Source organism: Venturia canescens, chromosome 1 (assembly GCF_019457755.1).
Source record: "Venturia canescens isolate UGA chromosome 1, ASM1945775v1, whole genome shotgun sequence".
NCBI classification, from domain to species: Eukaryota; Metazoa; Arthropoda; class Insecta; order Hymenoptera; family Ichneumonidae; genus Venturia; species Venturia canescens.
Genome location: NC_057421.1, coordinates 20,216,048 through 20,232,749, shown reverse-complemented (window position 1 = coordinate 20,232,749; position 16,702 = coordinate 20,216,048). Strand labels below are relative to the sequence as shown.

General features: G+C 39.6%; 1 protein-coding gene across 1 annotated transcript in view; it reads left to right on the top strand.

Annotated features, from left to right (window-relative positions):
• The first annotated feature begins 266 nt into the window (after nucleotides 1-266).
• The window catches only part of LOC122419486 (uncharacterized), a 33,995-nt gene continuing 17,559 nt past the window's right edge, over nucleotides 267-16,702 (top strand). The window contains exon 1 of the mRNA XM_043434097.1: nucleotides 267-763. Coding sequence (XP_043290032.1) covers nucleotides 700-763 — 64 coding nt within the window. The 5' untranslated portion in view covers nucleotides 267-699. The remainder of the gene's footprint in view (nucleotides 764-16,702) is intronic.

Below are 16,702 nucleotides of genomic sequence, written 5' to 3'. Positions count from 1 at the left end.
AGAAACTCGAGGTGGCCTAAGGACGAGGAAAAAAATTACGCGAGAGTGTGAGAAGATAGTACACATGCTGATGCCTGCGTAAGTGTGTGCGTGTGTGGATTGTGCAGGAGGTTGCGGAGGAGAGAGGAATGAGAAGTGTCGGGATCGCGAGACGCGAAAGAGAGAATAAGAGGGGAAAGGTGGCGTGAGCTCTTGGGGCATGCGCACAATCCTCCACCTTCAAAGCTGAGTGCCGCCAAAAAGCCAGTGTTCGAGCTCAGTAGCGAGCAAGCCGGTCACCGAGTAAGTAACGCGAATTGTACGGAACTTCTCAGGATTTAACCAGCCGGCTTATATGAACACTTAAAAACCGAAGGAACGACGGTTTTTCGAACTGTCACTATTTATTGATAAGTTACCATCAATATTTCATTAAAAAACGAAGTGCGAAGTCGCGATAAATCGACCCATCGCAGTAAGGAAGAACGCAATATATTAACTGAAGCTTAAGATAAAATTCTTGTAGTCGATTGACGTGATAAACAATTCGATCGCAAATACTTCACAAGTTTATCGAAGCTTTAACACTCGTTGAGTTCAGTGAATTGACGAATCGGTGCTTTTATTCATCAGCCGTATATCAGCGCCGAAGAAAATTGCATCGTAAATTTGTGCGTGAATTCTTCAATAATTTCGTTGCTCCTGAGACAAGATTTTAATATGAAGAACGTCGTTGAAAAACAACTGTCTTGGTTTGCATTGATCATGACAGCTTTTTATTCATGTAAGTATTCAAATATTTTACGATCTTTTTATCTCATTTGAATCCATTTTGAATGAAGTGGAAACGGAAAATCTCCAAAAAGTTTCGTCCAAGTGTATTTTCAGGAATAAATTTCGAATTTTTATTGATACGATAAGGGAAATGATATTGTGAATGAATAGAACCGAAGAAAATAAATGTGAATCAGTCCCTTGACTCAAGAGATTGGCTAATTGATCAACTTTGTTTCCCCAAATTTCTCATTCCATCGAAACTGTTAATGAACCGAGTAATTTCATCAAGCAACTTTGTCGAGAGATTCCTCGACACTTGTATGACGAATTCTTCAATGAGACGACATCGGATGCTGCGATATATCTGATGTTTGTTTCATACTCCATTCACGAGACGTTTCAAGTATTTGCATAAAAACAATTTGCGTCTCTCGATGTTCCGTAATAATATGCAAATTAAAGAAAAAATACAACGAGCGACAACAATACGTCAACGCATACGTAGTATGATCGGATTATCGATATAGATGTGTTTGTCTTCAGATGTTGTTTGATTAACATTTTCCAATAATTGCAGGACTCAATCCATACCATTCGGTATCTCTCGATTATAATTTGTTTACATTCGCTCCATTCTGTGTTCCTATTATAACACGTTTTCGTATATCGCTTGTTCGTCATGACTCGACGTAGTGACCTAAATGTACGTTCGATGTGCAAGCGCCAGTCGAACGACGCACATGCTCGCACACAAGCAGCATAAACATTGGAGTATCATTGTCAATACCTCGCAATTCCTTGGAATAGACAAATATAGCCGCAGTCTTGAATCTTTTCAATTGCACTTAGCAGACGATTGTTTTCCTTTTTATTTCCTAACCAATGCTGTCTACTCTACGTAACTCGCATTAAGTAACTCGCAAAATAACAAACCATTCGATTTACGATGATTTCAGTCGTTACGCATTTAATCGGTTTGGACATTTTCAGTGTTCCGTATCTCTAAACGGTGTGTAACTGATAAACGAAGTGGTAATTCCGCGATATGGGAACTCGATGTTAATTTCATTTTTAATAACGAAAACGTCAGTCGTCCGATAACCGAGAATGAACTTTTAATCTAACGAACTTGGTAGTTTTTAATTATAAAATGTTTACGATAGAAAAATTGACAGGCGAGTCGTTGCGTACGAACTGCTGTGGCGGACGAAAAAAAAACGAGAAACTTGTGACAAACTTGAATATTTTCGGGTCCCAATATCCATTAACAGTTGATAAAAATAGTGTTGGAGGAAAGATTGTAAACTCGAGCAATCAGACGTATGGTTAAGTGGCGATGAAGGACGTTACAATTGACGAAGAATATGCTCATTAATCATACAGTAAATCGGATTTATTTCAAGGAATTCTCGAACGATCCGAGGGGCTCGTTCGATCGTCACACAGCTCTCGTAGTTTTCGCAACGAAGATCATGAGAATTGGAGACGGAGACAGATAGACATAGGATCAAAGCGACGAAAGAAGGATGAGAGAGCTGAAGAATTAGCTCTCCGTCTCGAAATAACTTAAGAGCAAGTGCGGTTGGAGGCTCAACGTTGTTGGTATGCTCGTGCGTGAGAGTATCGAGAATGGTTGCAGACGTACTTGTGCTATCTACCAGCCAGTCATACCACGTGGGCACGTATTTTCCGTTACATCGTACGAGATGACGTATACGTTGGCTATTGGACGAAGAGATGGGCGTGAGCCACGCGCTTTTCTCCCCGTCTCTCTCTCGCTCTTTCTCACTCTTTTCGACGTTCTCCCATTCTGCTCATCTGTTTTTTTCCCTTTCCTCATCCACATATAGCGCGTTTTCGCACACACATGAGCTTGGCGCCCGCACACCTGGGCCGCGCAGGCACGACTGTTCTCTGGTGAGGGACCAGAGACGACTCTTGCGATCTGCGTTATCTACCTTCGTCATCTCCTCTCTCTTTCTCTCCGAGCCTGTCGCTCTCGCGTTCATTTCCATGATCCGCATGCGCTTTGTTGCTCCGTACGTACAAATGAACATTCGTTAATGTGGATGAGTGTTTCTGCCAATTTAGTGTTTATGAAGTATGCAAACTGACGGTGAAACGTGCCAGGCTGAGTGCACCAGCAGTGCGGAAATCATCTTCACTTTCGTACTTATTCTTTTTTCTTCTTCTTCACTTTCTGCGTCTTTCTCGCTCTCTCTCTCTCGGGTATGCTACAAAACGAGTCTAGCGAAATTTTCACCTCATCGAGTTAACAGCAACGAGCAGCGCTCCTTCCGACTGTTCTAATTTTAATTTTTCAGTCTGCTTTCAATTCTTCTATACACATTATTTTCGTGTAGTTGTTGATATACCAAGTTTATAAATATTTTCTTTATTTTTAAGCTTTTTGGAAATTTGCCTGCTAGAAGCGCTTTCGTCTCAGCGAGAGTGGCGGGCCCCAAACGAATGCGAAAAATGTATCTTGAAATCTGCACACTCAAATTCGACTATCAGTTGTCCTCGAATTTTTAGAATATTTAATTTTACGTTTGGGAGTTCGATGATTCTCGGAAGAGAACGTAAACTGTTTCAACCATTTCAATTTACTTTGATTTTACTCGAATTTTGCATTTCAATAGTTAAACAAGCATTTCGCAATTGTATTGTGAATTCGTACGCTCTTTTTCGCGTCGAGTGCTATAATCCTTCGTTTTTCAACATTTATTTCTATCCGCCATCTCCCTTTTGATGGAACTCGTTAATGTCCGACCCCGACCCCCGACTGCATTCCACGTTCCCCATGAAGCTTGAATTCATGGAATTTCTTTCACACACGCATATGCGAATATGCAGCAATGCAGACACGCATAGGTACAAGCGGAAGTTCGATCGCGTTCGCATTTATACCCTTTGAACGAAAAGGAATTTCTTTCCTTTTATTCTGATAGAAAATTTGTATGCTGTATGAAGATTATTCTCATTTTTAATTTCGAATTTCCAAGTGAATAAAACCGTTTTGTAAAACGAAGATTGAGCGTTACTAATATTATAAATGAAAAGCGACAGACGCGTCGAGTGGCTCTTGTTTCATCTTATGTTTTTTTTCTTTTAATTCTCTGCCCCCTGCTGGAGAAGAATTTCATCTCTGAGACGTTTCAAATTTTTCTGACAGCCTCGAAAATGCACGTTGCATTTTGACTTCGGTTCCTTCTAAACTTTCAACCCTCTCTTTTTTCTTTATCTCGTCATCTGACTCGGATTTGTGTGGATTTGACACGAGTTTAAAACTCACCTTGCACGAATGGCTGAAATTGAATTTTTATTTTTACCTGTAAAGCCATCCTTGCACGCTTGGATTCTCCGGTTCCCGGTTATCATAAGTGTTTTTAATGATACATTTCATCCTTTGTCATACCACGGTCACGCGTTCCCAAACGTGCAACTATCAACTGTTTATTTATTTTTTGGATCCAAACAAACCGACGGGACTTTCCAACGCTTTTTTCTAGGGTATTTTATAAAAAAAATGAACAGTGGCGAAGCTTCGGTGGCATTGTTAAAACGTGTGTATAGAAAATGTCACACGTGGCTCGTTTTAACCCCCTCGAGCTCAGCGAGAGCAGCGACGATAAAGTTTTTTTGTTGTTGTTTAGTAGCATGCCTAATGGCTGGAACGTGTGTGGGAGAATGTTTGTCCATGCGTAAGCTTTGCGCGGGGGTCGCGACGAAGCTTAGGAATGAGTTATTATTGTACGTTTGCGTCCTACTAGTCTTCCAGCATCGATGGACTCGGACGCTAGATACTAAAGTGGCTACTTTTTGTTGCGTGAATGCTTATAGCAACAAGCGCGCAACATCAATGTTTAAGCTCTCACGAATACAAGCTTTATAGACGCTTGATAAAACCTTCCCTTGCGACCCACGTGCCTGCGACTCCCTCTCTTCAGCCGGTCTAACTTCCTCGATAATTATACAGTTCGTCGAGCTTCGTCGAACTTCTGGAAATTGACGTGCAATTAGACCGGATGTTATATGTATCGACCTTTCCCATACTCTATACACAAGGAATAAATAATTGTGCGCGCGCGCGCGCCTTCCCTTATAAATTCCAGCAGTAGGTATGTCTCCACGTGTTTGGGTATACGCGCGGTTGGAAAGAAAATAAAATAACTTTCTACTCGGTCACTGTCTTTTCATAGGAGCTTTACGAGTTGCAGATTTACGGTTAAAAGCCCCGGTAACATTGCAATTAGACTCGTCGTTTATCGACATGAGTATATATAAATGTTCCACTTGTTTTTAATACTTGCATTTCAAGTATCGACGACTTTACGTTGCTAGGATGCCTCCTGGTTTCTTGCTACGGCCTTGTAGTATGTTTGATCCAAAAGCACTGCGCCTTCGTTCCTTTTCTTGTTTCTTTCAAATGAATTGAGAGTGTATGACGCTAAAGTTCGCAGCGTTCGAGTCCAACGAAGTGAACGATAAAAACATTCGTAATTCACCAATTTTTTATTCCACCAAGTATCGGTGCTGCTTGAAAAACTACGAATTGTTAATTCGGCAGGGAACGAAATTGGAGAATTACTGGAATCATTCGAGGGTTTCTTTGGATCTAGAACACCGTGCCAGCGACTCTGAGACAAGTGCATTTATACGACGCTGAAGTTCGCAACGTTGGAGTACAACGGAATGAACGAAAAAAACATTTGTAATTCACCAATTTTTTATTTCACCAAGTAAAGATACAGGTTGAAAAACTACGAATTGCTAATTCGGCAGAGAACGAAATTAGAGAATTACTGAAATTATTGGAGGGTTTTTTAGATCATTTCGTTGGACTCCAACGTTGCAAACTTCAGCGTCATGCATTTATGTCACGAGGAGTCGCTCCCAGAGAGTCTTTACCGGAGCGATGGCGGTTCCAATTGTTTTCGAAAATTTTCAAAATTTCTTTCTTCAATAGTTAATTACGCATTGTTACGTATTCGTTATCTGCATGGTTAATATCTTAGCTTAAATTATCTTATCTCCCGTCATCTAGATTGAAAGTAAAATTTGTTATTAATCGACTCGTCAGTGATTACCGGTAATGATAATTCCGAACGAAAGTTTCGACTTTTCGACATTAAATTAATTTGATTCGATTTCGTGCCTCATGCCTCGATTTCATTTTATTTGTTCGAATTTCATCGAACTTCAAACTTATCTAACTCAAGCGATTTCGTGTATATAAACGAAAACGAACGTAAATATGTTGACCGTCCCCCGAGTATATAACCCCGAGATATGTAGCCACATATATTTATCGGAGTTCCGGTTATCTTTGGCCGGCGCACTGACGTCTGCAACGTCTGACCTCAACCTTGCCGATAACCCGTTTTGTCTGGCGCACAGTCTGGATAGATTGAGATCCACGTGTATATCTTTTTATTACTTTTTGATACACATATCTGAGTGGATGTATTTATATAAACATATGAATACATCAATGAACTCCTTTATCAGTTTGATTCTCGATATCGGCTGACATTGAAATGCTGTGGGATTGTGCTCCCTCTCGTCAAGATCGAGTCAATGTCTTGTCTTCCTGCAATACAAACGAGTCTCCTGGAGGCGCGAATCTGTATAAAAAAAGGCCCTCGACCGGTCTTGAGTCACGGACTCGTAGACCCTTCATCCTAGCGTCTGCTCTGCGTGCTTCGGTTTTTCTGCTTATAAAAGGCTCGAATAACTATAAACAGAGATCGCGCGTCTAAGTGCTCTGGAAAAGAGAATAATGGTCGTTTTGTACGAAGCAACTTTCCTTTATCGGATCAAATGACAGTGAAAGAGCTTTCGAATACGAGGTTTGAATTTAAATGTTCATTCGTTCGGCGGTGACTCAGTTCGTTGCAAAAAATAAGAAGATGACCACTTCCAAACCCATTTGGAGATTTTATTGAATTTTTTCGCCTATTAATCCGTGCGTATGTGTGTTTTTTAAATTTAATTGACAGCCCGAAATTAGGATCACTCACGAAATACCTCTCGACAAACATTCGTTTGACGGAACGATCATGTTGGCTTCTTTGTTTCAATCTATCGCTAGGACCAACAAAACTAATCGGAGGCTTCGAACGAAACTTTGCCACCAAATTTCGCATTTTTAGATCTTTTTTCCTTGCGATCGCGCCGCAGAGTACGATGATCCAAAGACACGCGTCACCGATTTATATTTCGCAGTTTGCGCATGCATCATTTTTATACAAAAACACGCGAGTCGACTGTTCGCGGCGCGTTGATCGTAGATTCGTTAATATTGTTTCATGAGATAATTGACACTGGCTCTCCCTCGGACAAAGTGGAACTGTTCGCGATGTTTTTTATCCCAGTAGCGCGTCAGTCGTCAGACATCGTCACGGTTCTACAAAAACATTTATCACACACACACACACGCACACACAGAATGAATGATTATATGCATTCGTCAATAAAAGAGTCGGTACGATTATTCCATTTGATAATCACGTTAAAAGTCTATTTGTACAGTCTTCGACCTAATTTCGCCACGAATCTGACGTTCATTTATTTACACTCGATTCTACCAAAGACAGGATATCGATTTGGAGCCTGAAGGGTACCTCAGAAAACTTCTTTAATCGAAAATCAATATAAAAAATGTTCAATGACTTGACACTTTCGAAATCCAGTGAATTAGTTGCGGTAGGAAACAGCTTTGATGTGGAAATCCTTGTCAGAAATCCTCGTGATAACGAAACATTGTAACAGGACTCCATATTGATGGTGCCATAATTATCATAATAGGAGCGGGAACTTGTCTTTGGATATTGCGGATCAGAGTGTTGGACTCTCAAAATAACGATGTAAACGGAACTTAATCCACATTTGCTCGCAACGATACGAGACGTGACCAGACAACGACCTTAAATGTATGAGAATAGGCGTTGTAACTTCATCGATATGTCTGTATTTGCAGATATATATTTCGAAGAATATATCCGACGATGACCGAAGTTTGCAACGTTGGAATCCAACGAAATGATCTAAAAAACCCTCCAATAATTTCAGTAATTTTCCAATTTTTTTTTCAAACTGCAGCGATACTTGGTGAAATAAAAAAATGGGTGGACTCCAATGTTGCAAACTTCAGCGTCGTATCCGCCGTGGTTTCCAGTGCATATCCTGATGACGATGCGTCGTTAATTGCAGATGTCAAATTTGAACGGTTCGTTGGAGAAATAAAACGCAGACGGGCCTCAAACGCTTCACACCGCGATTCCGATTCCTCATAAAAGTGTCTAATTTTTCCATTATTAGAAGCTCACGAATAAAACTCATTTAGCATCATTTCTCTGATGGAAAAATCGCAAAGCAAAGTCCCTTAAAATCTATCAAATAAGTCAACGGCATGAGACGTAATCTCTACAGTTGTTATCAAACCAATTAAACAGCAAAGGGATAAGATTCACGAAATAAAAAAGTGTTGGAATTAATGTCCAATCGTAAAAACCCGAGCCCATCGAGCAATGTGGAATAGTTCGAGTTATCGGAGCTCGTTATTGGAGCTTGGCAGCAACATGTGTCCGATACGGATTTATCGGGGCAAAACTACCTCGCCAGTGAAGCCCGCACTTTGACGTTATTCTCAGAAGTTTGTTTTTTTCATCGTACTCTTTGTACGTATATGCAAAATTGAAATTGACCGATTGTCCGGATACGTCATGACAACGAAATCCCCTAACGCTTCCCTCGCATATTTTGTGGCCCGGAGATTATTCGTGCGGGTTCGCGAGTTAGCGAGTACCTGTCTTACACATTTCCTGCAGTCATTGGCGCGTGTCACTTGCCACCTAAATATATGTATACTGATATTTTGAATGTAGAGATTCGTTACGCACACCTCATGTCGGGTCTTCGCGTCGTTTGCTCATGTTTGTACCGTTTTTTTGGAGCGAGTATGCAAGTACAATCTTCGTGTGTGTTTTCGCGAGTGGATTCGTGTGCGTGTGCGTACCGCAGCGACCGCGAGCACAAGCAACAAAATGTAATGGTATTTATAACGCGAACAAGAGGGACCATCGTACGATGTCGGCTCGACCAATCAGAGGAGACTCTCGTGTGGTCTGGCCTTGCGCGGGCCGCCAGAGAGCGCTTCGCACACATTCGCACTCAATACTACACATGCTTACAGCTTCGACCTCACACGAACGTTTCACTCTTTACCTCAATCACTCTAGCATCACAAACTGCGAGACCGAGAGAGGGAGAAAGAGAAAGATTCAGAGAAATAGAGAGATACTGAGGGAGAAAGAGATTCTCCCACTCTCACCGTCACGAGGTGAGAAAAAAAAATCTTCAGACACTTATTCAAACAGGGCGGTGCTCTCAGAACACTTATACGAAAGTTCTTGCTCGTTAAGTGTACGTAATTTCTGTCTGGCTTTGCTTCTCTCTCAATGATAAGTAATCTGCTTATACACGACACTCTGTCGGTCAAATAACTTCGGTAACGCATTCTAGATACGGTTACTTATGTTTAATCGATAGACACATTACGTCAGAACGCAATCTTCGGCGACGAAATCTTATTTCAAGACAATCTTGCTAATTATATTTTTTTTTCTTACCCTGAATCCGATGCTCATGAACATCCGGTGGTTAGTAGTCCTTCGGACTTTGAACATCTTCTCACAAAGATATCTGCATCGAAAGTTTCCTGGTGACAAGTTTTGCGGAGCATTTTAATGCTAACAACGAAAAAAAAGATTTTTATTGGAACAGATATTTGGTTTAGGGAAAACGGAATGCCGATAATACGTGAGCTCACTTGAAACAGCGCCAGGGAGCCTGGGGAGCTGACTTCTGTAGTAGACTCGTGGAAATGGAACACTGCGATATCCAGTCAAAGGAAAGATCGCGCTTATATTAGCACGAGTAACCCCTTCGAAGTTTCGTTTGGAAATGAGGCTTATGGATATTGGGAGAACCGAGTCGAAACAACTCAATTCGTTTCTCTTTACACGATCACGTGGGAAACCGAAATCCATGAGTAGTTGGGAAAAATCAGGAGCTGCCAGGGGGTGTAAGTGAAAACCCTTTGCAGTTGTGCTTCATGACAACTGTGTGAAAACCCACTTAATATGGGGACGAAAGGCTGTTGACCAAAGTGCATCGTTATTCTAACAAGTATATACGATAATAGACACTATCAAGTCCATAAGTTGCTAAATAAAAAATGATGGTGATAAATGATGCTCAAGTTTGCAACGTCAGAGATCCATCGAAATGATCTAAAAATCCTCCAATAATTCCAGTAGTTTTGCAACTTCGTTCCCTGTCGAATTTGTAATTGGTAATTTTTCAAACTGCACCGATACTTGGTGAAATAAAAGATTCGCGAATTACAAATATTTTTGTCTTTCATTCCGTTGGACTGCAACGTTGCAAACTTCAACGTGGTCCTAGTAACGATTCGCACTAGCGACGAAAATCGTCCAAATGAGTTGACATTTTATACGATATTATTCCGTGACATTTTTCTTTCATTATGTTGAGAAAGCGGCGATAGAGCAATTGATATACATAAATTATTATGTATATTTGTATATATAGATGGAACGAGCTCTTCGATGTCGTTAACTCTTGCAGAATCGCGGTGTTTAATGGAAGTTGAGAAGCCCTTCCTTTTCTTTTCGTTCAAGCTGTCTGCATCGGGGATTTGAAAGCCGCGCGTTCTTGCAAAATTCAATTCAGTTATAATTAATTAACATAACGGTCTCATTTAAGTTTTTGGCAAGTGTCATTGCCCCCGGACATGAATAAGCGATTACCAGCTCCATGATAATTCCTCCTTTTTTTTTTCTTTTGTTTTCAATGTACAAATTCGGGATGTTCTATATCAACCTTTTTCAAGCTTGAGAAATCAAACCTCTAGTTTGATCGATGATATAACAGCTTTTGGTAGGTTAAGAGTGGGGTAACTTCAATCCAGTGAAACAAATTTTAACAATTTTTTTTCACAGATTGTGGCATCATAGCACGATATATAAACAAGATTTTCTGAATTTTTGAAACTCGAATATCAATAATTAACTCGATAGTAGCGAAGGCACTTCGGAAAAAAGTTGCGTCCACCGGTGAACAGTGTAAATCGAAATCTACTCGATCGATCTTTTTGAAATTTGGCATGGCACTTCCCTACACAATTGACCAGGTATCTACGAGAACTTTTTTTCCCAATATTTCATAATTATTCATTTTACGAAACAAATAGACTCATTTTTTAGACGAAAATCAGTGTTTTCACTAGAAGAAAAAAAATCCTCTTTTAGATACCTGGTTAATTGTGTAAGGAAGGAAGGAATTTTGTAAGGAATGCCAAATTTCAAAAGGATCGGTCGAGTAGATTTCGATTTATACTGTTCACCGATGAACAACTTTTTTTTGAAGTGCTTCTAAACATTTGCTACCATCGAGTTAATTATTGATGTTCGAGTTTTTAGAATTCTCGAAATATTGTTCACATATATTGCAATATAATGTCACGATCAATAAAATTGATTTGCTTATTTGTAGCGCCTAAAAAAATTCTTAAAATTTGGTCTTTTTTCCACCGAATAGACGTTACTCTGCCCTTAATTTATTAACGAGAATCGGACGTTCGAATACTCTAGTTTTTTTTTTAGTTCACAAAATTTGTAACAGCTTCAGATATAGATCAGCACACAAATGAGAATCACTGAAAATTCTAACCAGCGGAGCGGAAAGTAACTTTAACCAACTTTACTCCCTGCGAGCAAATGCTGAGCTCATTCAACTAGAGACTCTTGGTGTGCTAGCTCTCGTTATTTGGTTTATTTTTCCACAGAATCGATACTCGTTACGCGGTATCGTATGGCATTCTCTCGTCTTTTGAAAATACTTATTCCTCGTGTCAGTATACTAAACCATGTGATTTGATCGATCGTAGATCTATCAAATCTCTATCAAATTTACGATTCCCGCACGAGGTGACGGATAAAGATTGTAAAATTGATAGCATCTCTACATATGCTCTTGAAAAGTAGACAAAACGTTTGGAGTGCAACGTTATCGGGCATGGATTTATAAACCTTTTGGTAATACTTTATATAATTTGTATGAAAACGAAAAATCATATTTGCATGAATGGAAATGAATCCCTCGAAATTCCGAGATTTAATATTATAATTTATGCCGAGAATAATGCATTTGAAAAGTGGTTTACAAAATTTTGGAGTTGTTTATGACCAAGAATGTGTAGATAAAGTACTTTGTCGAGGGAAGAGAACGAAAAGATAGAGGTTAAAGGGATGAAACGAATTCGAGTTATTCGGGAGTTTACCGCTATCTCATTTGCTTACGCATCGTTATTCCTACTCTCAAATGATAATGAATTTACATCTCGTTATCTGTTCCACATTTTTGTTATTTCTGGACTTTTCTGCGAGGCTCAACGAAATGTCGGGAGGAGAGAGAGAGAGAGGAGAGAGTAGAGAGTAGCGAGTAGCCCCGGGCACACGAGACTCTCTGGGAAAATTAACTAACGACTGTTCACGTAATGTTCCCGTAATTTCTCTCCCACGAGTGCCGTAACCTCGGTCCCATATCGCATATACACATATAAAACTCACATTACTTGAATGAAGAATGCATGTATATGGGAACGCGAGAAAATTCCAGTGCTTCGGAAAATGGTTTGGGAATTTATGTGTAGGGATGTAGGGGGCGGGCAGGTAAGCATCCCTCGCGACGCTAAATGTACGCAAAGTTATAAATGTTTATCTTTTTTCCCCCCCCCCCCCCCATTCTCGTGACCGCTTTTTGCCCATTTTTTGTCCGTTGCGTGCGTGCAATTAAGCTTCGAGGGCGAGACTAACGGAAATGAAATAAACGCTCTCCACTGCGTATTTAATCGAAATGAAAGAGAATGAAGTTGCAGAGGGAGCAACAAAGGTGGCGGCGGGTAGCGAAATAAAATATAGATCGCCAAATGGGAGGCTTTGTTTCCTCGTTGAATGCCAAGATAAATCGTTCGTTGGATAACCTAAAACAAAATCATAACACTTATTTCTCTATGCACAAGAGATTTGTGATATTTCGACGTCTGAAATTTACGTACAGAGAGTGTGGCAAGGGCGGACGAGTGATTACCGTTTTATAAATCACACCGCATCTATTATAATGTGTATGCACATAAATATTGGAAAATTTTCCAGTTTACTCTTTGTACCCATACATGTAAAATGCATCGACAACCATAGACGTGTACCTTCATACATATAAATTTTAATAAATTTTGTATTTTCTCACGGTTAGAGAGAGCGATGGAGCGAACTCCTTAGAAGCTAGTCCAGCCCCTGGGAAGCGACACGAAAAACGACGCCGAAGTTTGCAGCGTTGGAGGCCAACGAAATGAACGAAAAAAAAAACATTTGTAATTGGCCAATTACTTAATTTCACGAAGTGTCGTTGCAGGTTGAAAAACTATGAATTGCAAATTTGGCAGAGAACGAAATTGGAGAATTACTGGAATAATTGGAGGGTTTTTTTAGATCATTTCGTTGGAATCCAACGTTGCAAACTTCAGCCACATCACGAAAACACTAAATTTTTCAGTTGATTTCATTCGTCAAATATCTTCGCGAGTAGGGGTCGTTTAGACCCCAAGCGAGAGATTAGGGTTAAACTTACGTTTTTTGAATATTTCTCATGTTATTTTTTTACGGTACTCAATAGGCTTCCAGACTGAGTTCTTAATCCAATTTTTGGATGAATTTTGGCAAATTTTCTAAGTACGTTTGATCGGACTAAATTACATCGAGTCAATAGTGTCACGTACTTGATCTCTGGCAGAGGAATAGCGCATGTGTAAGATGCTCCATCAGTTTGAGTGGATTTACCAACGTTATAAGAGCAAACATTAAGTGGGTCAGTCGAACGTGCTCGAGATGAGAAGCATGCTTTCACTCCTCCTCTTTGTCTTATATTTTTTCACTCCCCCTGAGCACAAGGTGGAGAGCTCTTTGCAACATCCCTTTTTAGTAGTAAATCACCGATAACGAAGAATCGATCGTCTCGAGCGATACAGCCATAAGAAACGCCACATGATGTATGCACGGAAAAAGGGTGCAGGGAGGAAAAAACAGTGAAAAGGGAAGGGGCGAGAGACAAAGAGGGGGATGCGGAGCTATGAAACTTTCGATTAATGATGTATCGATCGTTTTAGGTTATCGAGGTATATGTAGAAGCTTTTCTTAGGCTTCGAGAAACGCTGTTTATACCCAAAGCATGAATACTTTGTTTTCTTTTTTTTTTTTATAATCTTCCTTGCTTTATTTATCGATAAAGTGCTTTATCCAACGTCCTATAACTCTTGTTTATTATTGAAGGTTTATTCCAATATTTTTTTAATGCTTTTTTCTGTAATTTTTTCCCCCCACAGTAACCATGCATCATTCACTGTATCTCTCTCTCCTGCGTTCTAAAAACTACACTTTTCATCAGTTCGTTCCCTTACCGAATGGAGTCTTTATTCAGCACGTACATTTCTCAGCTTAAGTTTAATAATTCAGCCACGAGTCACGAACTCGTTGAGTTTTCTCGTGGTTCGGTCTATAGATGGAACAGAAAAACCTTTTGGTCATTGTTAAAATAACGACGAAACAAAATGTTGGCGAGATTCTATCGTGGTAATAGGAGCCTGCAGGGAATTCCACGCGATTCAAGAGGTGGAGCGCGTCCGAAGAAAGACCTTTTTTCAATACTCGTTAGTCATCCGGGTATAATTGTTTTTTTTTCTTCTCTTGGGTGAAAAAATCTGTAGATTCTCTAGTACTAAATTCATTTGATACAATTTGTATGTATTTTAAGTTGCTCGGGGCTTTCTTCGTGATTGCAGTCTTTTCGCTTTTTTACATCTCCCAACTGGCCTTTTGTGAAGCTACACGGAGAAAACGCGGATTCGTTTTGTGTAGTGAGGAATATATTATTTTTCAAGAATTTTCAAAGTACTTAGGCACCAAATACATGCAACATGGTATTTTTTGAATTTCGCTATTTTTCTTCCCTTAATTTCTAAACAGCTTTATGTGGATAGCAAAAAGTGATGCACGTGAGAACTATATTTCGTTTTGTTTTCGAGTGTTATTCACCATGTCAGACTAACACTTACTGAAAAGGGGAAATGTATTGTAAATCAATAATGTATTGTAAATTGTGACTGTCAGCATAGTAAATTCTCGTTTTTCCGTTTATTTTTTCAGTTTTCCATTCGCAAAGGAACATGGTAGATGCAAAAGTATGAGATTTATCGGGGATAAATAGATACGAGCCGTATTCGTATGCCCTGATAATTATAGCATTAAAACTATTTCCATGTAATGTCCTCGGGACTCTGCCGTATTCGGGTCCAACGACTTTTTATTGGATCAGATGAATAATGACATTCGTGTGGGAAGTTCGTGTGTAAATTGATTTTTGTTTTCATTTTTGGCTCATCGGATTTTCATCCCGACGAAATTGACAACAAAAACATCGTAATTTCGTCGAAAACATGCACAGCGAAAACCAGGCTCGATAATAAAAATTTTTCGATACGAGATTAAAATAAATTCGTATGAATATTTACGAACGAATTGATTGGATTTTATTATCGATTGTTGAAATAATTCTGCAGATTTTTCGCCTGTTTCTGTCAAGTTTTGTAATCGCTTTTAAGGTCGATCCCCTGCGACAGCCCCAACCAAAAGTTATGTACCGTCTACATATTAAAAGGGTTGATAATTCGTTCGGATCGTAATCATTAACTTTGTAAAGACGCTATATACGCACTCGGTGCCAGCAGATATAGTACAAATATCATTTGCTTTCGTAAAATTTATTCTAAAAGTATTTTTGATCTGACATCGCGAGTAAATTTTTTGACGGAATTATCTGGGTTACGCTTCAAAACACAGAAAAGGTTGCCTATACAGACGACATGTTCGCTTGCAAAATATATCGTATGCAACCTAAACCTTCGTACTTCTCGAGACTATATCTGTCAAACTAGATGGTCAATCACCTTGAATTTTTTTCACAATATCTGTGATATCCTGCTCTAGCTCCTTCTCGTTTTTTATAAACTTCCTAATTTTAGTACTAGCAGTAGAATTAATAATGTGCTGTTTGCCTATGCATGGTCCATATGTTACATGTTAATTGAGTCAACTTCAATTATACATATATCGCGGGTTCGGGATGGTGAAACTTGTTAAAATTTTATAGAGGTGTTGTTCATATGTTAAACAATACGTATGCCAAATTTAAATAATTTCCTAATTTAACTGTCTCGTGGAGGAACCACCTTAAGACTGTAAATTTGTGATCAATCCGCGCACGTCCTGCTATTTATCATTCTCCCTCCGTATCTCACTCCCTTTCTCACTTTTCGAAACTATTGTAGCAAATAGCCAGGGCTCGGCGAAGCTTACCGCTAGGCGCGGCTTTGCCGATAATTTAGATGGTCTGTAATTAAATTTAATGACGCCCGCGTGAACGGTAACAGGCTCTAAAACTCATTCGGTTTATAAATAGAGTTGAATTTTTCTCGAGGTTTTCACTTTCCCAAATAGCTCATCAGCTTTTGGACGTACAAATACCCTTACGGGCTTGTTCATCTCTTCGACCCACACCGATATACCGAAAGCTTCAATCTCCATACTCGAATTCTGTAGGGGCTACTTGTCTGTAAGCTCAAGGGAATTATCGACTTCTGATTATTCGCCCAATCACGTTTGCATAGTGCACCTCAATGGCTTTATTTTATGGTTCAGTAATGATGCAATTAAACTTAATCCATATGATTACCCTTTATTGAAACGCCCACCGCGCACCGCAGTAATTACGTACCCGGGTAACGCATTGAAAAAACATTTTACAC